General features: G+C 43.7%; 1 protein-coding gene across 1 annotated transcript in view; it reads left to right on the top strand.

The window, feature by feature from the left end:
* Window positions 1–27,529, top strand: part of FAM227B (family with sequence similarity 227 member B) — a 3,353,280-nt gene that overhangs the window by 2,840,502 nt on the left and 485,249 nt on the right. Inside the window, exon 11 of the mRNA XM_085646151.1 lies at window positions 18,867–19,027. Coding sequence (XP_085502277.1) covers window positions 18,867–19,027 — 161 coding nt within the window. The remainder of the gene's footprint in view (window positions 1–18,866; window positions 19,028–27,529) is intronic.

Genomic DNA, 27,529 nt, shown 5'->3' with positions numbered 1-27,529 from the left:
CAGCAGATCCAGGCAAGTTAGAGTTGTTCACTTCTTGTTTATTGCTTTTTCATTATTTCTCCATAAATTTTCAAGCATGCAAAGTGCAGGGTGGGTCAGGTAACAAAAAAGACGACCTACGCATTTCAGCCAGAGGCCTTCGTCCAGTTCATGTGATAACGAGTGTAGGGTGTTTAAAAAGGGGTTGGTTTGACCCTGCCCCAATTTACAAAAAACATAATCCCAAATTTAAAAACATGTTAATAAGGGAACAAAGGTTCTGTTGATCACATTCGATTTAGAATCACTGATTTTGAGCTGCATGACCTCACATATGAACTTGTAAAGTACTTAAAGAGCAAAAACCTTATAGAGTCATACAGCGTTTGAATATGCACGGAGATTTTAGTTGCTCTTGCAACAACAGTTACGTAAGACCAGCTGTTGGATTACTCTCATGAATCATGTGTGTACATAAACATAATCGTCATTGATTAGATCAGTGAGTAGGCGAACGATGTGACAAAACACCATCCATTAAAGACAGATTGGCAAATCATTTAAAATAAAATTTGTTGTTATCTATCCCTGGTGAAGTACCAGATTAGAGGAGAGATGTAGAACAGTAATTGTATCATATCCTAGTGTATTTCCTGTCATCAAGGGAAGACAAGAGAATCAAAACATGCTTACGAAGGAAGAACTACAATTTTTGAATAAGGAGTATCCGATTCTTCCGAGTATATATTTCATCCCCAAGGTGCATAAGGGAGTCAAACCGATTCCAGGACGCCCTATAGTATCGGCAATCAATGGTACATTTGAGAATACCTCGAAATACATAGACTTTTTCCTCCAGGAACTAGTGATCAACTTGCCTAGCTATTTAAGATATACCATGGACTTTTTACATAAATTGAATAATCTAAACTTGCCTTCTGATGCTGTTCTTATGACTATGGACATCACAGCACTATACACTAGTATAGCTCACGAAGATGGGTTGAAGGCTGTGGCTCATTTTTTGGGTGAAAGAGACATTGAGTTTTACAACCACAACAACATGTTATTGAAAATGATTCGTATTTGTCTTAATAATAATATGTTTCAGTTTAATGGTGAGTTGTTTCAACAATTGAGAGGCGTGGCGATGGGGGCATGCTTCTCTCCTAGCTATGCATGTTTACATGTAGGCTGGTGGGAGAAGCATGTCCTCAGGACCCGCTTTGTGAAACAGTGGTCGAACAACATTCTGGCATGGTGGCGTTACATAGATGACGTGTTTGTCATTTAGAAGGGCACGGAAAATGAAGCATTTGAATTTGCCAAAAACATCAATGATAACGACCTGAATCTGGAATTCACAGTAGATGTGAGCACCAGCGTGGTCAACTTTCTTGATGTAACGGTACATGTTCATGACGGGGTATTAGAGACTAGTTTGTTTCGTAAAAAGACATCAGGAAACACGGTACTGCACGCAGAGAGTTTCCACCCACAACACAATATAAAAAGTATTCCATATGGGGAATTCCTGCGTATCCACAGAGCGTGTAGCACTATTGCAGCGCGCGACCAACATCAGTTGGATGCTAAGAATAGGCTGTTAGCGCGTGGATATGAGGAACTTAGTCTAAATAAAGCTATGACTAAAGCAAATCTCAGAAATAGGGATGATCTTTTGGTAGTCAAAAATACCGCGAATCAGGAAACTCCAGCAGTTACCAGTACTGCTCCTGATAACGATTCGAGCAAAAGTGAAATGAGATTGATCACAACCTACAGCAGACAGGCCAGGAAAATTAAAAAAATAATCTGTAAAGAGTGGCCCATTGTGTTGACTGACCCCACTCTAAAGACAGTACTTCCCAATACTCCTACCGTCACATATAGACGTGCGTTCTCTATGAGGGACGAACTGGTCTCCAGTAGTCCGGAAGTATCAGTAGGAGGCACCTGGCTTACTCCCACAAAAGGATTTTTTAAATGCTCCTCGTGCAGAGCTTGTAAGTTTGGAACCAACACCTACCACTATATGACACCTTTCAGCGACAAGCCCAAATATTTGAAGGGTCATTATACCTGTCGCACTGATCATGTGGTTTATATATTGCAATGTACATGCAAACTTCAATATGTCGGCAGTACAAAGCTACAAGCTTACAATAGAATTCTGCAGCACTTACGTGCTATAGTCAACTCCGATCCTGCGTACCCAGTAGCCAGACATTTTAAAGCTTGCCATAACAACAATCTGAGCTGTCTGAGCTACTTTATTATAGATTCGGTACCTAAGCAAAAGAGAGGGGGCAATCGTGAAAAAACCCTTAGGCAATTGGAGTGTAAATATATACTGGAGCTAGACACCCGTATACCAGGAGGTTTGAACAAATGGGAAGATTTGCACCATTTTTATGAGATTTTAAGATCAGTATTGAGTATTGCAAATTTGTGGGTTCATCAGCATAATGTGCACATATGGGTCCTCTCTCTGTTTCCCTTTGGTCTACCAATACTTGTATGTACAGTTACATCACTATGAGTTTCCTATAGTCATGAAGATGTGAGAGGAGTAACTTTGACATCTCATATCTTTCCCGTGCACCGGAGTTTAGTTTTATGAGTAGATATTACGGGTATTTTAATCTATAAGCTTCCTCGCGGCCTACACATATTCACACATTATGTGTTTTTAGTTGTGCTTTTACAGTATTATCTGTGTGCCATCTTTTTGTGACTCTACTAGACATTAAGTATAAGAGTATAGGGTTTTTTTCCTATTTTTCCAGACTTATTTTAGAATTGTTCCATGTATAATGCATTTAGGATATAATGTTGGTTTATAATATATGCTTTGCATATTCTGCATATCATATGGGGGTTATGTATATTGAGCCGTATTTGCACATTCAAATATATAGATTGCCAGATTTGCACATTTTCTTTAGCAGATTTGCACATCTTGCTGTATTTGCACATATACTTCCATCTAGCGTATTTTTGCACATATATTGCGTATTTTGCACATCATTGGAAATTGAAGTTTTTCCTATGTCCATCTCCCCATTCAGCTTAGTATACCAACTAGTATTGCGCATTTGAGCAAACTACCTTGTTTTTACCTTTTTTCATTGTATATGGATACATTCATTGTAATAGTACATTTCTGGAAATTGTCATTTATAATAGTGTACAGGATTTATCCTGGTATATTCCTATGAGAGAGAATCTCAACAAAGCGATAGTATTTTTTCTATGCCTATACGTAAAGTATTTTTTTCATGTCTATACGTAAGGTGTCACACATTTGATTTAAAAGCACCACGTTCTGTTCGTGTAAACCATGTGATCAAGACCGCTGTGTCGGTCGAAACGCGTCAGAACCGGATTGAAGTTTGAGTGGAAATAAACTGAGCAAAATACTCGTACCAGCATACCTGTGTCCGTGTCTTGCAGCAACACCGGCTGGTGTTGCGAAAGGAGGAATTGATATATATATATATATATATATATATATATATATAGATAGATATATGGAAAAGAGTTTTCCGTGTAAACCCTCAACGATACACAACAGAGTCCCAGAGGGTCACAGAACGGCAGCACAAACAACAGCAGATCCAGGCAAGTTAAAGTTGTTCACTTCTTGTTTATTGCTTTTTCATTATTTCTCCATTAATTTTCAAGCATGCAAAGTGCAGGGTGGGTCAGGTAACAAAAAATACGACCTACGCATTTCAGCCAGAGGCCTTCGTCCAGTTCATGTGATAACGAGTGTAGGGTGTTTAAAAAGGGGTTGGTTTGACCCTGCCCCAATTTACAAAAAACATAATCCCAAATTTAAAAACATGTTATTAAGGGAACAAAGGTTCTGTTGATCACATTCGATTTAGAATCACTGATTTTGAGCTGCATGACCTCACATATGAACTTGTAAAGTACTTAAAGAGCAAAAACCTTATAGAGTCATACAGCGTTTGAATATGCACGGAGATTTTAGTTGCTCTTGCAACAACAGTTACGTAAGCCCAGCTGTTGGATTACTCTCATGAATCATGTGTGTACATAAACATAATCGTCATTGATTAGATCAGTGAGTAGGCGAACGATGTAACAAAACACCATCCATTAAAGACAGATTGGCAAATCATTTAAAATAAAATTTGTTGTTATCTATCCCTGGTGAAGTACCAGATTAGAGGAGAGATGTAGAACAGTAATTGTATCATATCCTAGTGTATTTCCTGTCATCAAGGGAAGACAAGAGAATCAAAACATTTTGGTGAAGTACCGCACTGTGTCTGAGATTCTACTGTATCCCACTATTCATATACTTCCTCTTAACAGTTCCACATCCTCTTAAGTTAACTAGAACAACATATAACAATTTGCCAAAGACAACCACAAACAAACCAATCATGAGAGAATCCCCCACATCTATGCTGGGTTTGATCTATATTTCTAATCTTTCAAATAAGCATCTTGGTAAGAACATCATCCAAAACCGGATAACTTAGTTTGCCGCTTGATATCTCCCGTAAGGTATAGCTATTGCAAAACAAAACATAATATTCCTATAGGTTAAGGCTGAGTTTATACTGATGACATTATAGCATTCTTAACTATGGATCATTGTCTCTACGACTAGGCTTGTCCAGAGAATTAGTCATAGGAAATTGTGCAGTTCGGCATCTGCATTCAAGCCCCATGGCATCTCTGTTCCTTTCATGATGATCCATCTAGATTCTGCTTGTCTTAGTAGCTGGTCACGATCTCCATCTCTGATGTTCGGAGGGATGTGTTCAACTCCATAGTATTTTAGGTTGTCAAAGTTGCCATCATGTACATTCCAAATATGTTTGGCGATTGCATAAGCAAAGTCTTTATTCTTTGTTGCCCTCATATGTTGTAAAATGCGCAGTTTTAGTGTGTTAACGGTACTACCTATGTACTCCTTACCGCATTCACATTTTAAGGCATAAACCACGTGTGTGGTTTCACAGGTGATTCTTTCTTTAATGACCTTTTGTTCGCCAGACATGGTGTTAGATTTCTGTTGATTCATGCCATGACGGTATGCTTTGCATTTTGAGCATTTAAAGAATCCTTTTGCTCTTAACCATTGTGCCTTACTGCCAGCTTGGTCAGTTCTTTGATAGTGGCTATGCGTGAAGATATCTCCCAGAGAGGGTGCCTTTTTATATGTGATGTTAAGATGCCCTGATGTCATTTCCTTTAGTTCATCATCTTTTCTTAGGATTTTCGAGTGATCTTGAAGTGTATCCCTTATTATTTTGCTGGATGAATTGAATTGCGTAATGTATCTTACTTTGTTCCTCTCTGGATCCTCACCCTGTTCCATGGTTGTTCTCTTTGGAAGTAGTAAGGCTTCTCTTTTTTTCTGTAAAGTTCTTGATTTTGCATTAACTAACACTGTTATGGGATATCCTCTGGTTAGGCATCTCCAGTACATCTCATCAAGTTGTGAAAGAAACTCCACTTCCTCCGAGCAATTCCTTCGTGCTCTTAAAAATTCTCCGTATGGGACACTCCATTTTAAACACTTCGGATGAGCACTGTTGGCTGACAGAATGCTATTGCATGCAGTTGTTTTTCGGAAGAGTGTTGTACAGATTTTCTGGTCTTTTATGTAGACATGTATGTCCAGGTAGTCTATTTCTATTTTACTGATGATGTACATAAATTGGAGTTGGAAAGTGTTGTTGTTGAGACTCTTGAGGAAGATAGTAAGATCCTCTGTGTTTCCCTGCCTTATTAAAAATTGGTCGTCTATATAACGTAACCAGAGTACAATGTGCTCCATCATCTGTTTGTTTTTGTCTGACCAAATTTGTTCTGCCTCCCACATACCCATGGTGGGATTCGCATATGTGGGCGCCAAGGAAGTCCCCATTGCTATACCTTTGCTTTGCTTATAATATTTTTTGTTAAAAATTAAGATGTTGTTCTTGAGGCAGAAACGTAGCATTTCTACTAACATATTGGTCTGTTGGAGTACATTTAATGATCTTGATCAAAGAAAGGATTCACAGGCTTTGATCCCATCTTCATGCCGAATTGAAGTGTACAGTGATACAACGTCAATGGCTATCATTGTATACTCATCTTTCCAGGGTATGTTGGCGATCCTGTTTAAGAAGTCCATCGAGTCTCTGATGTAGGATGGTAGATCTTGTACGAATGGGAATAAAAAGATATTAAGGAATCTTGAGGTATTCTCTAGTAGGGAACAACAGGAACTGACAATTGGACGTCCCGGTGAATTGTCTAGGTTTTTATGTACCTTTGGTAGTACGTAAATCGTTGGTGTTACCGGATGTTTAATCAGCAGATAGCCCAACTCATTCTCATCAAGCAATCCATCCTGGTGCCAGTCCTGAAGCATTTTATGGAATATGTTCATGATCATAGGTGTCGGGTCCTCCTTAAGTCTTTCATAGTTAGACGGATCGTTCAATTGTCGCTTGATTTCAGAGTAGTATTTTTGAGCATCCATGACTACAATTTTGCCCCCTTTGTCGGATGGTTTTATGACGATCTTGTCATCCAATCTTAAATCATTCAGAGCCCACCTGTCGTCATGAGACATGTTTCCAAGTTTGTTTTTATTCCTCTTCCTTTCTTTGATGTAAATAGTGCGTAATTCCTCCGTCATTAGTTCCTGGAATATATATCAACTCTATTGCCCGCTGGTAATTGTGGGCAAAATCTTGACCTGTACTTGCATTGGCTGCTAATAGTTAAATTTGTTGTGATCGCCATTGCTGCACAGATTTCTGATTTCATCCTGTCCACTATTTACACTGGTGTATTTATGTCACTTTCAGACAATAAACTATGCACTGTTGTTAAAGGCACAAGATCATTAAGGGTGGGTGGTGTTAGAGGTTCTGAGTTTTGCTGTCCCAAAGTTCTTGTTGGCATTGGCGCAAAATATTTTTTCAATTTGAGTTTGCGGCAGAAGAGGTATAAGTCTACCCTGGACATTGCCAGTCCATACTGTTAGAAGGGCAGAACGTTAGTCCTTTGTTAAATAGATTACGATACTTGTTAGTTAGTTTTTTGGAGGAGAGATTAATGACCAGATTATTTTCTTGATGTTGAGGTCTGTCAAGTGGTGAAGGGATCTCTATTTCTTTGTGTCTCTCATTTTTTGTGTTTGTTTTTTGAGCCCCCGTCTGGTTCTTTTGATTGATTTTCCGTTTTTCGAGGGATACCTCTTCCTCTTCCTCGCGTCGTCATTCTCACCAGATCCATTTCCCCGGAAGAATCCAATCCCAATCTGTTTGTTGGTAGTCCTTCATCTCCTGAGTTTATTTCTGAGCTCTCTGCGCTTGACATTCTAGCAGCTTTCGCATGATGTGCTGTTGTCTGGTCTAGAGCTCGATCCATTGATTGTTTCTTGGAGTTTGCATCATATCTTCTGGCAAAGGTATAAACACTTCCTGTGGCGTAATCTATTTTATCACACTGAAACGTTCATATTTTTTTGTTTTGTACCTCTTCCTCATGTTTTTTCAATTTCTTTTCCATATCCTCAAATACTTTATTGCCCTCTGGTGTTTCCTTGAAATTTTCCAGTGTTTTTTCCAAATCTTTTATTTTCTCCATTGTTTGTGATAGTCTCCTTTCGGCATGTATAATCAAGGTATTAATTAATTTCATAGAGCATTTGTTTGTATCTGATTGCCATTTCAACAACAGATCTGAATCCAAATCGCTCAGAGTAGGTAGAACAAAGATTTGTAGGTCACTAGGGACTCTCTTACAGTCAATGTATTTTTTTAAAGTGACACTCTCCCACCATTTGTTAATCTCTACTATTCTTGCTTGTTCTAACTCTTTTAGCAATTGTTTAGGTGAATTCATTGACCCTGTTTTTTTAGTACTGTGCTGGCTGTGCCCCGCTGTTAGTTCTCCTTCATCGTCGAACATATCCTTTAAAAGTTGTTCTCGTTTGGACTAGGGGTGGGCGGAATTTGCGGAATTAACCTTCGCAAATTATCGCGAGAATGTTTAAAATTATCGCAAACAAGCAGAAATATCGCGAAGATGCGGAAGTTTTTTTCCGGCATGTTCGCGAGATTTTCTGCATGGTTGCGGGTCGCCAACTTACCCATGTGGTTGCTTGCGGGCGCGGCCATCTTGTTTTGAGTTGTTCTCGCGGTGCATGATCGCGAGAAGAAAGACGTGATCGCGCGACGCATGACGTCACTGCGGGCGCGAACTGTCGCGAGACAGCGCAAATGGCTAAAAACAATACAACATCTCATGGAGAACGCGACCGGATCAAGAAAACTTGTCGGCGAACGCAGGGATTCAGGTAAGGCGATCGCGCGCGCGTGAGAATGTATTATTTTACAGCGCGAGCAAGAAACAAATTATCGCCAAGCTGCGGAAACCGGAATTGTTGACATTTTCGCGCTCTCCGCGGAACGCAAAAATGTCAAATTATCGCAATTTCCGCGAATGGAACGAAATTTTTGCCCAGGCCTAGTTTGGACCAGCGGTCAGCCATTGTTTTAGTAGAGATGGGTTTGTAAAATTTGTGTAAACTGAAACTTCGTTCAAAGAGTTGTGTCTGAACACCTACGTAATGGCTGCATTCTATTCCACAAGTTGATTTGACAAGCCTCCTTATTTCGTTGATTCGTTGTTGCAAGTAGTACTTTAATTTCAAATTGTTCCCTTAAATAAACATACACTTTGTTCCTGACGCACAATTAATCTTAAAAGGAGAAATGAAACGTGAACACTGTGGCTGTTTTGCCACGTTGCTGATGTTTTTCAGAGGTAGGAATTACATACTCTATTGTTCCGGGAGCCGTTTCAAGCCTTGTTAATGTTCTCCTCGTGATTCCACTCAAACCGAACTACATGGACCAGAGGCCCCTTCTTTTGTCTGAGCAATACGGCAATACCGGGTTTGGAATCTCGGTGCATCGGTGTTTAGCAATTGAGCGCGGACTGAGTTGGGCAGAATTACCGGTGGACCCCTCTGGAGAAACCACCTTGCTGCCCCCAGCCCTTACCCCAAAGCCCCCCGCTTCGCCGAACGCCAATATTCCCAATTACCTTGCTCAAAGTTAATCCACCAGGTCGTGGGTCTTGGAAGCAGGCGCTGTTTCAGGAATCCACCGCTGAGTTGTCGGAAGACAGAAACGCCGCTTCACGTTCGGGTGCTTATCCTTCGTGGTCCGATACCACGTATTACTTGGAAAAGCGTTTTCCGTGTAAATCCTCAACAATACACAACAGAGTCCCAGAGGGTAACAGAAAGGCAGCACAAACAACAGCAGATCCAGGCAAGTTAAAGTCGTTCACTTCTTGTTTATTTTGCTTTATTAATTATTTCTCCATTAATTTTCAAGCATGCAAAGTGCAGGGTGCGTCAGGTAACAAAAAGGACGACCTACGCGTTTCGTCCAGAGGTCTTCGTCTGGGTCATGTGATAACGAGTGTAGGGTGTTTAAAAAGGGGTTGGTTTGACCCACCCCCAATTTACAAAAAACAAAATCCAAAATTTAAAAACATGTTATTAAGGGAACAAAGGTTCTGTTGATCACATTCGATTTAGAATCAATGATTTTGAGCTGCATGACCTCATATATGAACTTGTAAAGTACTTAAAGTGCAAAAACCTTATAGAGTCATACAGCGTTTGAATATGCACGGAGATTTTAATTGCTCTTGCAACAACAGTAACGTAAGACCAGCTGTTGGATTACTCTCCTCTCATGAATCACGTGTGTACATAAACATAATCGGCATTGATTAGATCAGTGAGTAGGCGAACGATGTAACAAAACACCAATCATTAACCCCTTCGCCGCGGCAGGAATTCCGCCGCGGCGCTGGGGGGGTTTGGGGGCAGTTGCGGTGGTGCTGTGCTCATGATGGAACCACTCCGTCACGAGTCACGGGTGAGCTGTGCTCATGACGGAGTGGTTCCGTCACGTCTCCGCCCACTGCGCTAATCACCCGCACAGGCGGGGAATTAGCGCCGCGTGGGCGGAGCGGCCGCCAACGGCCACAGCATGACGGAACCACTTCGTCATGAGCACAGCGCACCCGTGGCTCATGAGCGGGGAAGGGGTTAAAGGCAGATTGGCCAATCATTCAAAATAAAATTAAATTAAATTTGTTGTTATCTATCCCTGGTGTAGTACCATATTAAAGGAGAGATGTAGAACAGTAATTGCATCAATACCTATTGTATTTTTTGTTATCAACGAAAGAGAAGAGAATCAAAACATACACACACACATATATATATTCACTGAAAAAAACATAAGTTTGAGATATCATAAGTGATGTCATCAGTGATGTCACTGGCTAAGTCATGACTGATGTAACATGTGATGTCATCAGCAGTGCATTGCGGGGGCGCGAGTTATACTTAGCTCAACTAACTATAACGGCCGAATTTCTCTGGTTTTGTACGAGTGAAATGTCCAACTAACTATAATGTCCCTGAAACCTGTTTTTTCCAGTGAATTTCAAAGGTTTTTGTAAATAATAATTTCTAACTGGAACGTCCTTGAAACCTATGTGTTTTTCTGTGAATGTCTAAGGTTTTTTTAATGCTAATTTCAAACTATAACGTCCCTGAAACCTCTGTTTTTTTCAATGAATTTCAAAGGTTTTTTAAATGCTAATTTCTAACTATAACGTCGCTGAAACCTATGTTTTTTTCAGTGAATTTCAAAGGTTTTTTAGATGCTAATTTCTAACTATAACGTCCCTGAAACCTATGGTTTTTTAGTGAATTTCAAAGGTTTTTGAAATGTTAATTTCTAACTATGCCTACAGAGGTAGGACATGTGCAGAAAGAGGAAGAAAGCTGCAGAAAGAAGCAAGAGAAATGCAGAAAGAGGCAACAGAGGTGCAAAAAGAGGCCTTGTTGCAAAGTCATCCTGTGCCCCCAACTTTTTGGTGACTGGTACTGGTGGTAACTGACTCTGACTAACCAGGCCTGGAGCCAGTGCTATGCTGAAAGACACTTAGAACACTGTGAACACACCTGTGATTGGCATGGCCTCCCCTGTAAGGCCCTAGTACATAATAGGGCTGGGGTATTAAAACTGCCTCTAACTCAGAGGTGCAGAAAGAGGCAAGAGAATTGCAGAAAGAAGCAACAGAGGTGCCAAAAGAGGCAAGAGAATTGCAGAAAGAAGCAAGTAAAATACAGAAAGAGGCAAGAGAATTGCTGAAACAAGCAACATAGGTGTAGAAAGAAGCCAGAGTAGTGCAGAAATAGGCAAGTGAGATTTACAAAAGAGGTACAGAAAGAAGCAAGAACAGTACAGAAAGAGCCAACAGAGGTACATAAAGAGGCAAGAGGGGTACAGATAAAGGTAGGAGAGGTACACAAAGAGACAAGGGAGGTACAGAAAGAGGCAGGAGGGGTGCAGAAAGAAGGAAGAGGGGTACAGAAAGATGGAATAGAAGTGCAGAAAGAAGCAACAGAGGTGCTGAAAGAGACAAGAAGGGTGCAGAAAAAGGCAAGAGAAGTACAGAAAGAAACAACAGAGTTGCAGAAAGAGGCAAGAGTGGTACTAAAAGAGGCAAGAGAAGTGCAGGAAGAAGCAAAAGAGGTGTAGAAAGAGGCAAGAGAACAGCAGAAATTTGCAAAAGAGGTGAAGAAAGAAGCAAGAGCAGTGCAGAAAGAACCAACAGAGGTGCAAAGAGAGGCATGAGGGGTACAGAAATAGGTAGGAGAGGTGGACAAAGAGGCAAAAGGGGTACAGAAAAAAGTAAGAGAAGTGCAGAAAGAAGCAACAGAGGTGCTGAGAGGAGCGAAGAGTGCAGAAAGAGGCAAGAGAAGTGCAGAAAGAAGCAACATAGGTACAGAATGAGGCAAGAGAGGTGTCAAAACAGGCAGGAAAGGTACAGAATGAGGGAACAAAGATGTAGAAAGAGGGGAGAGGGGTGCAGAAAAAGGCAAGAGGGGTGCTGAAAGAAGAAAGTGAGGTGCCAAAAGAGGCAACAGAGGTGCATGAAGACACAAGAGAGGTGTAGAAACAAGCAAGAGAAGTGCAGAAAGAGCCAACAGAGGTGCAGAAAGAGGCAAGGGGGTACAGAAAGAGGCAAGTGAGGTGCAGAAAGAGGCAAGAGAAAAGCAGAAAAAGGCAAGAGAGGTGCAGAAAGAGGCAAGAGAACAGCAGAAAAAGGTAAGAGAGGTGCAGAAAGAGGAAGGAGAGGTGCAGAAAGAGGCAAGAGGGGTACAGACAGAGGCAGGTGGGGTGCAGAAAGAAGCAATAGAAGTTCAGAAAGAAGCAACAGAGGTGCTGAAAAAGGCAGGAGATGTGCAGATACAGGCAGGAAAGGTGCAGAAAGAGAGAACAGGGGTGCAGTAAGAGGCAAGAGGGATGCAGAGATTTGAAAAAAAGGTACAGAAAGAAGCAAGAGCAGTGCAGAAAGAACCAACAGAGGTGCAGAAACAGGCAAGAGGAGTACAGAAAGAGGCAAGAGAAGTGCAGAAAGAAGCAAGAGATGTGCACAAAGAGGCAAGAGGGGTGCACAAAGAAGCAAGAGAAGTGCAGAAATAAGCAACAGAGGTGCTGAAAGAGGCAAGAGGGGTGCAGAAAGAAGCAACGGAGGTGCAAAAGAGGCAAGGAGGTGCAGAAGCAGGCAGGAAAGGTGCAGAAAGATGGAACAGGGGTGCAGAAAGAGGCAAGGGGATACAGACATTTACAAACGTTGTGCAGATTAAAGCAAGAGCAGTGCAGAAAGAACCAACAGAGGTGCAGACAGAGACAAGAGGGGTACAGAAAGAGGTAGGAGAGGTGCACAAAGAGGCAAGAAGGGTACAGAAAGAGGCAAGAGGGGTGCAGGAAGATGGAATAGAAGTGCAGAAAGAAGCAACAGAGGTGCTGAAAGAGACAAGAAGGGTGCAGAAAAAGGCAAGAGAAGTACAGAAAGAAACAACAGAGTTGCAGAAAGAGGCAAGAGTGGTACTGAAAGAGGCAAGAGAAGTGCAGGAAGAAGCAAAAGAGGTGCAGAAAGAGGCAAGAGAATAGCAGAAAAAGGCAAGAGAGGTGCAGAAAGAGGCAAGATGGATGCACAAGGAAGCAAGAGAAGTGCAGAAATAAGCAACATATGTGCTGAAAGAGGGGTGTAGAAGTGCAGAAAAAAGTGACAGAGGTGCTGAAAGAGACAAGAAGGGTGCAGAGTTGCAGAAAGCGGCAACAGAGTTGCAGAAAGAGGCAAGAGAGATGCAGAAAAAAGCAAGTGAGGAGCAAAAAGAGGCAAGAGAGGTGCAGAAAGAAGAGAGTGAGGTTCAGAAAGAGGCAAGTGAACTGCAGAAAGAGGCAAGTGAGGTGCAGAAGGAGGCAAGAGAACTGCAGAAAGTGGCAAGAGATGTGCAGAAAGAGGCAACTGAGGTGCAGAAAGAAGCATATTAAGTGCAGAAAGAGGGACGAGGGATAGAGAAAGAGGCAAGAGAAGTGCAGAAAGAAGCAACAGACATGCAGAAAGGGAGAAGAGGGGTAGAGAAAGAGGTAAGAGAGGTGCCAAAAGAAACAAAAGAAGTGCAGAAAGAAGGAACAGAGGTGTAGAAAGAGGCAAGAGAGGTGCAGAAAGAGGGAAGAAGGGTGCAGAAAGAGGCAAGAGGGGTACAGGAAGAAGCAAGTGAGGTGCAGAAAGAGGCAACAGAGGTGCAGAAAGAGGCAAGAGAGGTGCAGAAATTAGAAAAGGTGTGCAGAAAGAATCAAGAAAGTGCAGAAAAAGAAAGAAATGTACAGAAAGAAGCAACAGAAATACAGAAAGAGGCAAGAGAGGCGCAGAAAGAAGCAAGTGTGGCTTGCACACCATTAGTACCAATTTAACACCCACATTTAGCAATAAGTAACAGGTGACCATTCTAGGTTTACAAAGGGTCTTCCACCATGCTGTAACACTTGTCGCTGCATTTTTGGTAACGTTTGAGCCGTTTGAGCCAGAAACAAGGCTTTTTTGTCCAAATCTGAAGATTAGGGAGCAGATGATGGATTATGTGGCTAATGCGGAAAATGTATAATTGTGTGAGAGTCGGTGCAGCTAAACAGTCGCATAATTCCATTGGCCCTGCTCATACCTCTAACTAGATCCAAAAGTGCTCCTCAGTAATTACTTTTTTTTTTGTCTCACTGAGTTCATAGTTGAGCTTCTATGGAAACAAGGAAGTCTAAACCTGAGGTTACCACTCCACAACACAGACTACCATACCACATAATTACTCCCCATAACACATAATCCCACTCTACACAATTCCTAAACCACATACTTTCTATCTACATAATTTCACTACACAACATACCACTTAATTCCACTACACAAAACGTACATCCACTCCACTCCAAAAAACATTAGTAAAAACCATTTACATTTACAACGCCAACAGCTCTAACTTTCGCAAATGTGAAACCTATTACATTGCAACTTCTTCTTAAACTAGTAGTCGTCTTTGCAGAGTGGTGGAGAAAGGGTGCTGGGCCTCTGATCAGCGCTCAGGAATTCTGCTGCGTAGCACGTACAGGAAGTACCAGGAGGGCTTCTTGGCCCCCAAAGTCCCTCAGGAGTAAAGTGTACTTCATCCCCCATCCCGTAGTCTGCCAGGCGGCATGTTTGCAGAGCGGTGGAGAAAGGGGTGTGTGGCCTCCAAAGACATTTTTAGCAATCCCATGTGTGGGACTTACTGGAGGTACCAAGAGGGGTTGTTGGCCCCCATGGACATCCTTGGGGCCAACTACCCCTCATATTACCTCTAGTAAGTTGAACTCAGCAGGATTGCTAAGTTCTCATAGCAGGCCACGCCCCCTTTGCCCACCACTCTGCAAATGCGCTCCCTGGTGCGCTCTTGGATGGGGATTGAAGTCCCCTTCACTGCTGGGGGTCATTAGGGGCCAACTAGCCTACCTCTTACCTCCAGTAAGCGCCACACAGTGGGATTTCTGAGAGGTGGACAAAGTCCACGCACCCTTTCCCCACCACTCTGCAAACATGCCTCCTGGCACGTTCTAAGTTGGGGTATAAAGTCCCCTTCATTCCTGAGGGTCCTTGAGACCAACTAGCCCACCAGGTACCTCCAGTAAGCACCACAAACCTGGATTGCTGAGAGTGGTCTGAGGCCACACACCCTTTTTACACCACTCTGAGAACATGGCTCCTGGCGCACTGCTGCTCGGGGGATGAAGTCCACTTGTGCCCTGAGGTCCTCAGGACACAAGAGGACCTCATCGCCCCATGAGCAGTGTGTCAAGAGGCGCATTTGCAGAGTGGTGGCAAAAGGGGAGTGCAAATACTCCTTACAGCACACTGGAGACAAGTGCCTGCCCCCAGTCAATCAAGCACCTTTTACATTGCAACAACTAGCGTGTCAGTCTTGGTATTGCCTTTCTCATCCAATTTGAGTCTTGAACCAATCCATGGGGTTGCAATGTATAATGACACTAGGAGTAGCCCAGCCCCCTCAAAAATTAGCAATATTGACCTGGCTTGCATGTAACCACGCAAACCTCCATTTCCACGTGCTCACATATCACCATGATGATCAAATCAGCCCTATCAACTTTCAGTAATTGAAGGCGAGCCAGATGACTAGATTTTCCTAGCCCTACTGACTTCTTTGAATCATCAACTTAACATGTTACTGGCTCTAACCCATAATGACCAATCTTTCTGAATGACTAAATATCAAATTGTTTGCATTTCTTGAGGTATCGACTACTAATTAACAAAAGACCATGTCCCAGCACTAATATGTGACTGATTTTGTCACTGCCCTACTGGCTCCCATATAACCACTGCCTTAACCTGTGACTGACAAGACATTTGTACTGCTGTCCTTTCAGAGGCCTTTACGGGCAGGGCACTCACATTTGCTCCAGTCTTGAGAGACTAAGAGGTTTGTCTAGCATGTAACAGACTCTGCCTCAGACCTACCAGACATGCAGAGTCACTGACCTGTCCTGACTGATTCCACACACCTCTGGAGGCCTAAATATCAATACAGAAACATATTACACAATTAGGGGAAAGCCAATTGAAAATAGTAAGTGAAATAATATACTTTTCTTAAAGCTGCTGCTTGCAAGGTACAGAAAATAGCGGGTACTAATTGCAGTTAGAATGCACAGATTTTGCTTCGCTCTCAAGACTAGATGTCTGATTAAACAATGGGCAATGATTAAACACATATATTTTTGAAGTTGCCCCTGTAGTGCTCAGCTAACAATGGGTTCTGATTGCAATTTGAATGTGCAGGTTTTATTCCAGCTTTTTTCCAGAGGATTCTGATTAAATAACATGCTTTAGTGAAGCTGTTTGGAGTGGTTTAAGGCTGTCATTATCTAAATAAACTTGCATGCAAAAAGATTAATAGCTAGAGGCAAGGAAATCAGACGGAAGCATCTGATTGAATGAAATTCGTTTTTCACAGGAATTATGCCATATCCATTAACTAACATACTATGCCTGTGAAAATAACCCAGACGTGTATGTGTTTATGTGTATGTTCTACTACATAAATAAGGAAAGCAGAAGAAATCTATCCAATGAAAGGTAAAGAGATATGCTAATACGCTTCATCAATCAATCAATCAGGGTTTTGTAGAGCACACTACTCATCCATTAGGGCCTCAAGGCGCTGAGGGGTGGGTGTGAGCAGCTCAGTTGGGGTCATTCAAAGAGCCACGTCTTGGGGTCCTTCCTGAATTGGTGCAGTGTCGGACTTCGCTGGTGGTGTAGGGGGAGGTCGTTCCAGGCCTTGGCTGCGAGGTAGGAGAAGGACCTGCCACCTGCTCTGGTCCTGTAGAAGTGTGGGATGGTGGCTAGGGAGAGGTTGGCTGAGTGGAGGTTTCTCTTGGGGGTATGGAAGGCGATGCATTTGTAGAGGTATTGGGGTCTGGTTTTGTGGATGGCCTTGTAGGCGTGCGTGAGCAGCTCGAAAGTTATTCTTCTTTCGACAGGGAGCCAGTGGAGGTCACTGAGGTGTTGGGTGATGTGGTTGTGCTGTGGGATGTCGAGGATTAGTCTCGCTGCGGCATTCTGGCCGATCTGGAGTTTGCAGAGGAGTAGTTGTTGATTTTGGCCTAGAGGGTGATGCCGTAGTCCAGTCTGCAGTAATGAGTGCGTGATTGACTGTTTTTCGGGAGTCAGGGGGGAAGGGGATCCACTTGAATGTCTTGCGTAGTGTGCGGAGGGTGTTGAAGCATGCAGAGGAAACGGCGTTGATCTGGCAATTCATGGTGTGTGTTGAGTCTAGTATGATGCTGAAGTTACGTGCATGGTCTGTTGGGGTGGGTGGGTTTCCAAGGGCGGAAGGCTACCAGTTGTTGTCCCATGCAGACGGGGTGGGGCCGAGGATAAGGACTTCTGTTTTCTCTGAGTTGAGTTTCAGGCAGCCGTTCTTCATCCAGGTTGCAATGGCTTTCATCCCTTCTTGGAAGTTGTGCCTGGTGATGTAAGGTTCCTTGGTCAGGGAGAGGATGAGTTGGGTGTCATCGTTGTCGGAGACGATGTTGAGCCCATGGTTTTTGAGAATGGTAGTGAGGGGGGGCATAGCAGACGTTGAAGAGAGTGGGGCTGAGGGAGGATCCTTGGGTACTCCGCATCTGATCTGTGATGGTTCGGAGAGGAAGGGCGAGAGTCTTAATCTCTGTGTTCTGCTTGTGAGGAATGATCATAACCAGTCTAGGGACTTTCTTTGGATGCCGGCGTTGTGGAGTCTGGTGACTAGTGTGTGGTGGGAGACGGTGTCAAAGTCTGCTGATAGGTCCCGGAGGATGTGGGCTGACGTTTGGCCTTGGTCGAGGAGGGCGCGAATGTCGTCTGTGGAGGCGAGGAGGGCGGTCTCAGTGTTGTGATTGCTGTGGAATCCGGATTGAGAGGTGTCTAGGATGTTGTTGGTTTCGATGAAGTGTGCCAACTGGGTGTTGACTGACTTTTCAATTACCTTGGCTACGAAAAGGAGCATTGAGAAGGGCCTAAAGTCCTAAAGTCCTAAAGTCGGATTTGCGGAGGGCTTCTTTAGGAAGAGGTTGACTCCAACACTCTTCCAGTCGTCGGGAATGTGGTGGTCTCGAGGGAGCAGTTGATGGTTCAATGTAGCTCGTGTGCGATGGCTACTGCGGCCCTCTGGAAGATGTGCAGCAGGCAGGGGTCAGAAGGTGCTCTGGAGTGGATGCTTTTATTGGTCTTTAGGGTGTCTTCTGTCGTGAGTGGGGTCCAGGTGAGAAGGATCTGCTAAGTGGCGTCACTGCGGGTGAGTGTTGGGGCGGTGCCTAGGTCTTGGTCGTCAAAGTTGTTGTAGAGCGTATTGTTCTTGAGGTGAAAGAAGGCTCTGAGTCTGCTGCAGAGGTTTTGGGAGGAAGGGACCTCAGTTGTTTCGTTGTTCGGTTTGGCTAATTCCTGTATGATGGCGAAGAGTTCCTTGGAGTTATAGGCGTTGGAGAGGATTCTGTCTTGGAGGAGGTTTTTCTTTGTGGATTTGATGATTTGGTGGTGTGCCATGGTGGCTGTTTTGAAGGTGGAGTGTGCTTCGGGAGTTTTGCTGTTTTTTCTTTATGAAAGGAATATACCACAATAAAGCACAAATCAACTCACATCTTGTACTATTGTGTTCAAATGACCTATCTGCCTCTTGTTGAAACAGTCTAAGGTTCTCCTTTAATTTTGCACTTTGAACTCTTCTCTTTAAAAGTGTCATACAGAAATTAAATATTTCCATGTTTCTTTTTTTAATTCCCAATTGAACTAGAACTGGAGAAATATTGACCTTCTTTATCAAAAGTTGTTTTCTTGCTCAAGACTTTGGCCATGTTTCATTCGATAGGAAGGCATTAATTTTTTAATCTAATGTATTCTTTTGCATATTGTTTTTGCAGTCCACCTGTGTTGGCCCAGGACCAGACTTCTGTTCTGTAATCTTTGAACTCAGTCGACGGAGCCCTCTCGTTTCGCATTACTTGAAAATGCATGAAATCACCAATGTCGCCACAGGCTTTCAGGGGCATAAGATAAAGCACATTGAAATGTGCAATCTTCCATATCCTTTATATCGGTCGTATACGTTTGTGTGTACCTTTTTCTATGGGCTAAAATTGCACAACTCTACTTCAAAACAATGGGGCGCTCTACTGGAGTGGGGGAATACAAGCTTCCTAATGAAGGAGATCGCAGGTTACAGCAAATGAGGAGGTAGAAAGGAGATACTGCAGGTAGGTGCGGCTCAGGGCTGGGAGAGTGTGAATTAAGAGAACGACTGCTATAAGGGGAAATCGGAAGGGCACTCTGCCTGTGTCCATCAGCTGAGAGATTGCCCTGTGCCGAGTTGTTGCATTAAGAGTAGGATCTTGATATCTTTTCTGAGGCAGGAGAGGATTCCTGCATAGAGAATTTCAATTGGAATAGAATTGATTCTGGTCTTTTCCGTTCTACACTTTCTGAATGTAAGCCGACAGTTCTTATGGTGGGGGAAGGGGGGAGCCCTGGTTCAGAGCCTTTTAGAAGTCGTAGCTGCTCTTGAAGGTGTTTCAATGATGTTCCATGACAGTTGCAGTTATATGTTGGATTTCCAAAGAACTTTGATGCGGCAGGCCACTCAAGGAACAACATTTTTCAGGGATAGTATGTGGATATCTGGTACAGTACAGCATTATTTACGTAATTTGTTTACTGCGTTTTTTTATAAATTACCTAAGCCATGAAAAATATGTTAGTATACATTTACATCACACAAGTGATTGCTTTTCATCTTCAGTATACTTAAGGGATCAGGTTGCCTTTTTTTTTTTTTTCTTATTCAGGCACACTTTTTTGATGGTTCACGTTGTATGCAATTTCGGTCAGTTATCTAGCTATGCAGATTCATAAAATTGAGAAGTGCACGTATCTTTCTCCTCATGTGAGCTGACAGAAACTTTTTATTTTCATGTGATCGTTTACATGTTCTTAGAAAGGAGTTTAACGATCCAAAGAATTTAAATTAGCTCTGGAGATTTTCCTTTTAAGATGTCACTGGTCTGTGACTTTTTTGAGCAGCTCTTGTAACCATCAGACATATTGGGCAGGATCCCAAAACATGTTTGACTGGCACTATTTCATTCCAAGGGTTAAGGCAGTGCTTGCTACAAATGCGTTTTACCATTGTATTATGAAACCATGATTTTGATGGCAATAATGTGTAGCAAGAACGTTGTTGCATTTTTGTTGTGTGGCATCTTGGGGTGGTGATGTATTCTATTGTTTTGTTTGCTCTGGTGTGTTTTTGTGCTGCTTTATTGCAATGTGATTGTGTTGTACTGCTACTGGGATGCACTCTACTTCGACTGTTTTATTGTGATGTGTTTTACTTGTGTTGTTAAATTGCTTTGTGCATGCTATTGTGTTATATTCCCGTTTTATCCTTCAGAGATGCTTCTAAATATATAGAGCCCTAAGAAGCACATACCTTAAATGTTCCTATGACAAGCAACCATTTACCAATGTCTAAGGTGGTACATTAGAGCTGCTCCAGCACTTAAACCACTTAAGGCATCGGCCACCCACAATTGTGTCTTAACTTAGCGCTACCTGTGCTCTCTTAATGTGAATTGGCCCAACATCTGGGGTGTTGGGGCTACGTGACTTTTCTTCGTTGTTTACATGTTAAAGTAACAAACTGCGGAACCCAGGCTCTTCTTCCTAATTACTCCTATCCTTCCTCGCATGTGTAATTGATTCCAGCCTATCTGCTTTTGGCAGAATTAATGATGTCAGACGATGATTAGTCCTAGAATTCCCTCCAGCGCTTGCAGATGGAGATCTTAGCTCTTGTGATCTGCTATGTACCAAAACGCTTCCACATGGTGGCTTACGGACACCTTGTGCTGCAACCGTTCGACATTTGTTATCATTAATCAGCAGATGATGTCTGTGCTTGGAGTGAATAGACTACAATAGCAATAAGTGGACATGTTAAAGCAGTTTGATATTTTACGTTCCTGAGTTAAAATGAAACAGGAAAAAGGCTTAGGCTTTGATCAAGCTAAAACCACATGATGTTTTATGAGCAAATTCCATTTATCCTTAATATTATGACTTCTCTGTATTTTAGAACACCCTCCCCGTGTACGGCCTAACCTGAAATGGGTATTAGCGTGCCTCCCAGCGTATAAAACGTACGGAAGAAAATGCAGTAAAAAGAGAATTAATCAGCACCAAGGGGCTTATTTACAAGTCCCTTGCGACACCTTTGCGTCACTTTTCCCATGTTAAAAATGACGCAAAAGTCGCGCAAGGGGCTTGTAAATCTGCCCCCAAATGTATAAATATAATGTTTCTTGGCAAAAAACAAACATCTAATTTAGAATACAAAGTCCTTCCCATCTATTTGTTATATATGTCACTTTCAGAAACTCCAGATGAATCTATGGTTAGATCACATTACATCACAGTGTTTGTGCATGTCTAGCTGTGAACTGATGACGTTGGTCAGGAGAAAACGTTAAGGAAACATTTTTACATGGAGAAGATGCACGACAGGGCAATGGAAAGTATACTCATGCAGTACTGCTAACTGCATGCTGCCCTAGCTAACATAGGGCTGGTGGGCCAAACTGGCATTTCAAGGTCACAATAGGTAGAGCCCGATTTAGGTCTTAACTACGAGTTTGGTGGTAAAAAAAACACCAAGGGCCTCATGTAGGTCGCCAAATACCGGTCGGTAACGGCCGATTTTCGGTAAATATGCCGTTACCGACCGGTATTTAGACAAGTGAGATGTAGGAGTCCAAAAACAACTTTTCGGTAAATATGAAGCGGTAAATACCGAATCATAATTACCGAATCCAAAAATACCGATTCATATTTACCGAATACATATTTACCGATTCGGTAAATATGAAGTGGTAAATATGAAGTGGTAAAACGGAAAATGACATGTAGGAACCATCGGTAATTAAGAAATCTATGAAAATCGGTAATTAAGAGTCGGTAATTAACACGGATTGAAAGCAGGTGGTAACCATCAACAGTGCATATAAGCAATCCCAAAATGCAACAGCGTGGACAACATGGCCGCTCTGTATGTCATTGCAAGGCGCCTACGTCTACAGGCAGCAGGTCTGAGGATATGGAGACGGGAGGAACAAATCTACAGACAGCGCATCACACTCTTCCAACTGACTGATGCAGAGATACATGAAAGGTACAGGCTACACCCCCAAACCATCATGGACCTGATAAGGGACCTGCACCCACTCCTGGACCAGCCAACTAGAAGGGCGCATGCCATACCACCACATGTGCAGGTGCTCTGCAGCCTACATCTACTGGCATCCGGCAGTTATCAGGTGGTGATAGCTGCGGTGGGTGGTGTATCCCAGAGTTGCCTGTCCCGTTTCTTCAGGAAGTTCCTGGATGCCATGATGCAGAGAATGCACCACTACATCAGCTTCCCAAACACACAGGCTGAACTGCAGAAAACTAAAACTGACTTTTATCACATGGCACAGTTCCCCCATGTCATTGGCTGTATTGATGGCACACACATCCCAATCTGCCCACCAGCTGACACTGAGCACATCTACAGGAACAGAAAGTCCACCCACTCCATCAATGTGCAGGTGATCTGTGATGCAGGGAACATCATCACTGATATTGTCGCGAAGTTTCCTGGGAGCACCCACGACTCTTACATCTTCCAGAACAGTGGGATCTACACACGACTGAGTGCCGGAGAATTTGGAGAGGGATACCTGCTAGGTAAGTAACAGTGACGCCCCTTGAAACCTGCAAATCATAGTGTATAGAGGCATGTGACTGATGTTTCCCTTTTACTCACCTAGGCGACAGTGCATATGCCTGCCGGTCATTCATCCTCACTCCCTACCTACACCCATCAACCCAGAGTGAGAGACGATATAACGTGGCACACAAATCTACACGCAACGTGGTGGAGCGCACGTTTGGACTACTGAAAAGCAGGTTCCGCTGCCTCCACAAGAGCGGAGGCGCACGCCAGTACACACCCATCAACTGCTGCAAGATCATTGCCACTTGTGCAATGCTGCACAACCTTGCCACGAAGAAAGGTACAGATGTGGAACTAACACATTTTGAGGACAACGAGGATGAGTCAGGCCAGCCAGAGGGCAACGCAGCTAGAGTGCCAACTGCAATAGATGGGAGAGAGAGACGGGCAGTGATCACATGCAACTATTTCTGAGTAAGTAAGGGGACACAGCCAGTTGTGGTATGTAATGACGTAGTTTTAATGCGGCACTACGCCATGAACACAAGATCAAGCCAATCTGGCAACATAGCATATATACAAGGAGTAAGTCCAGGGTTACGTCACCCATTGGGTAGTGGCCACGCAGGGCTGCATCAATGTTTGCGCATACGCGCTGCAGTGTTGGATGGCACGGCTTGAGCATCCTCACTAGAGCCAACCCCAAGCCGCCTGCTGCTCCTGCGTCCTTCTGGAACAGGGGGTGTGATGCTGCTCCGGCTGCTGGTGTCGATGCTCTCCGCAGCATCCCCTGCAGCAGTTGTCGCCGCCTGACTAGTTAATAGCACCTCTAGTGCACTTGTCACCTGCACCATCCCCCGAGACACGTCGCTGCAGCAGTGTGTCAGGCCCTCCTGCATCGACACAGAGCGCCGGCAGAGTAGAGAAGTGGCAGTTGCCAGACGGTTGAGTGCCCTGGTGGTAGTGTCCCTCCTCTGCCGTTCCCGGCGCCGTGCATCTATGTCAGCATCTAATTTGCTGCACAACTGCTGGATTGAGTGGGACATGTCCCGAATGCCCGCTGCCATAGCGCTGATGTTATTGTCCATGTTGACTAATGTAGATTTCATGACCCGCATGTGCCTCTGGACTGACATGACTGCCTTTGTTTGCAGGCGCTGTTGTTTCAACATTTGGCCCTCGAGCCCCGAGAAGACACCATGGCTGTCAATGGTTGCTGGTGGACTCTGGACACGCGACCTGCGGCGCCCTCTTGCTCCCGTCTGTGCTGCCTGTGAGGTGTAGGGCACAGTGGCATGGCTCCCATCCTGGGGCATGGTGATTTGTTCAGGGCCCCTGCTGTCGTCAGACGAGGTGTCTGAGGCTCGCAGCCTGGCTGCAGGACGCCTCCTCATTCTCACACCTGCAGGCGGTGATGTGGCCGGTGACTCAAACATAAGTGGCGATGCTGGCTCTGGGTGAGGTGATGCTGGCTGTGGGTGAGGTGATGCTGGCTCTGGGTGAGGTGATGCTGGCTCTGGGTGCGGTGATGCTGGCTCTGGGTGAGGCGAGGCTGCCTGTGTTGGTGGTGCGGCTGCCTGTGGCCCTGCTCCCTGGGCTGAACTTGTGCTGGCCAGAGGTGATCTTTGTGGCCGGTGTGCCCTCTCTCCTGCAGCATGACCTGTCCTGCGTGATGTCACATCTGTGGACAGAAATGCAACATCGGCTCAGTGTCCCCGAAGGGCTGCATTGCAAGCATCACAATAAATCATTTCACATTCCAAAATGTCCTCTGCCTCCTTGTGCCTCATGTGTGTGACATGCCTTGTTGCCCTGTGCCATTAACTTCATGGTTGGTGTTTCCCTGACTACATCTCCCAGAATGCATTGCCTGTCTGCACTAACACATGTGGACTGGAGTGGGATTCTCCTTTCACAATGGGGGATGTGGGATAGGGGTAGGGGGGGCTTCATTGCTGTGCATTCGTCTTACCTTGTTGGGTGGCGGCTCTGGCAGAGCTGTCAGCATCCCCAAGACCCACGACGCTCTCTTGCTCGATTGTGGCCCCCACCAGCTCCTCCAGTTCGGTGAGGGCAGGTTCCCTGTTGGTTCCACCTCCAGTCTGGCTGGCCTCCTTCTGGATGTCCCCCATCTTCCTCTTGGTTACAATCCTCGGGTCATACCAGCGCTTTCTGAGGACCTCTATGTCCCTGTGGGTCACTCCCACAGCATTGACCTGCGCCTGGATGGCCAGCCAAATGTTGCGCTTTTCAGCTTCAGGCACTTGCAGGGATTGCCTCCCAAACAGCTTCTGGTGCTGCTTCACCACCTCCTCCACCAGCACCTGGAGTTCCTTGGGGCTGAATTTCAGCTTCCTCCTCCTTTCCCCTCCATCTCTCTGTGTCCTCTGGCTGGACATGATGTTATTTTTGCTGCACGAACAGGCACTGGCTCCCTGCCTCTCCTCTGCACTCCAAGCCTCTCCAGGGTCTGTTAATTATGTGCACCTGCCTGGGTGTGGCCACTTCCTGGTTGGGTGGGGTGTGGTTGCACAGGATTGGCTATTTCCTTAAGTCATGTGATATTATTTACCGATTGGGTAAATACCGAATCGGTATTTTCCGATTCGGTAAATACCACCTCGGTATTTTCCGATTCGGTAAATACCACCTCGGTATTTTCCGATTCGGTAAATACCACCTCGGTATTTACCGAATCGGTGATTTCCGATTCTTGATTACCGAACCTTACCGATTCGGTAATTGTTACCGAATTTTTACCTACATATAACTTACCGATTCTTAAATACCGATTCGGTACGGCTCGGTATTTAAGAAGTGGTAACTGGTATGCTACCTACATGAGGCCCCAAATTTGCACACTTGGTATATACCGATTCTGCATGGTTCAGTAAATAACATGTTAAATAACAATTACTATGAGTTTTTACTGTGTACTGTAAAGTTGATATTTACTACATATGTTAAATAGCAAATGTGTGCTATGTACTGCATGTGGTAAATACTGCACACACATGCACAAAACATCAGGAAGTGAACGTTTTCAGGCTTTGGAAGTTTCCGGAGTGTGTAAATGGGTAAATGAATCCTTACAGACCAGGAATAGTCAGAGTAACACGCAGAAGGACCTCAGGACAACCCAAAGTACCCCATGACCTCCTTCCTGTGTGGCAGTGAGCCAACAAACATTTTGTATGGACAGCACATCTTGAAACAAGATGACCAGAATCAATTGCCATCCTCTGATATCACTCAGACATCACAAGCAGAATCCTGCCAAACTCTTCCATCATGGGCCCCAACAGTGAAAAGAAGTACACTTTATAGACCCTGACATGGTGGTCCTGGACAAGACATCATGACCGTCTAATATGCCATCTCATGCTGAAGATGCCACCAAAAGAAAACGAAAATGCCTGTGGAAGAAGATAATGGACAAACTCAAGGCTGTATCAAAATATCCACATGATGTTCAGAACATCATAAACAAGTCCCAAACCTTGACTGCAGAGGTACTTAAGCAAGCTGCCAAGTAGAAGCACAAATGCATGGGAATTGGTTGTAGCTCTCCTCCTCAGCTGGACCTCAAATCGCGGTAAAAACATTATGACCATCCTGAACATGTCTGTAGTGGAAGACATGAAAGAAAGTCTTGAGGTTAGAGGAATCCAAGGTAAGAGACATGAGAGTTGTAATTGTAGTACATGTGGTTGATAAAAAGTTGACTTGGCTGAGAACCATCATTGTGAAGAACCACCTGTGTATTTTGTTTCACACATTCACACAGATCATACATGCGCTCGTAGGGTCTAACAACTCTTTAATGGTCCTACAGACATGTATTGCGATTGGAATACAACAATAACAATGCATAGTAATCTTGATGATGTAGGATTGAGTTGTCTGCTCAGTAAGTTGAGGGTGATGTTTCATGACAGTATTACTAATGTTGCTTCTCTGCAGGATCATGGCATTGGAGTTTGATCCAAGGCACTTAACACAATAGTTCTGTATACACAGGTTCATATCACACAACATTCGCACATTAATAGCATGCTTTATTTTATGATTGCAGCACACTTCCCCTATCTACGTGTATATGAGTACAATCAATTGACCCTATGATGTCAGGACCTTCTGCTGTGTCATCGATGTTTGTTTTTCTGGCATTTGCTGTGTGGGTGTTCAAGGTGGACTGTATTTGCTGTACACTTACTCTCTGGTAAACATACATCACTTAGTGTATTTTGTTGAAGGTTGATTAAGAAATGCCATGTACTAATCTTAAGTACATCCTCTGGATTGCATCTGACTCAGTTCAGTTCAGTTCAATAAAACTTCATTCGGCTACGTTCTGGCCATAAAAGTACATTAGACAGAAAAGGACCCATACAAATTTAAAAGCTACAGTGTGGATGTGATTGAGAACACAAATAAAATTCATCAGAATAAGAAAAACATTTCCAGATCAGACCAATAAACCCAAGTCATTACTGTGGACAACCCATATTTTTACTTTTGCGTATTGCCCCTGATAGGAAACTTGTGACCCCATAACAAATCAATGGGGAGGAATGCAGTTGCAGGTAAATCAGGGCTGGTCTTACTTGTGCAAAATAGCAATTTCATAAAAGGGGTAGAATATATTTTGATCGCAGTTCAGTGTAAAAACCACAGAAAAACAGAAAGTGCAGTAAATCTTGGTCAGAAAAATTATCACATGGACAAACCTTTAGGTACAGTAAGGTACCAGTGAATACAATTAAATCTAAATCTAGATAAAAGAAAACGATCATGCAAGTTATTAATAAAAGA

This window comes from Triturus cristatus, chromosome 3_1 (assembly GCF_964204655.1).
Source record: "Triturus cristatus chromosome 3_1, aTriCri1.1, whole genome shotgun sequence".
In the NCBI taxonomy this organism is placed as follows: Eukaryota; Metazoa; Chordata; class Amphibia; order Caudata; family Salamandridae; genus Triturus; species Triturus cristatus.
Note: the sequence above shows the minus strand (reverse complement) of the source record. Positions and strands in the feature narration are given on the sequence as shown.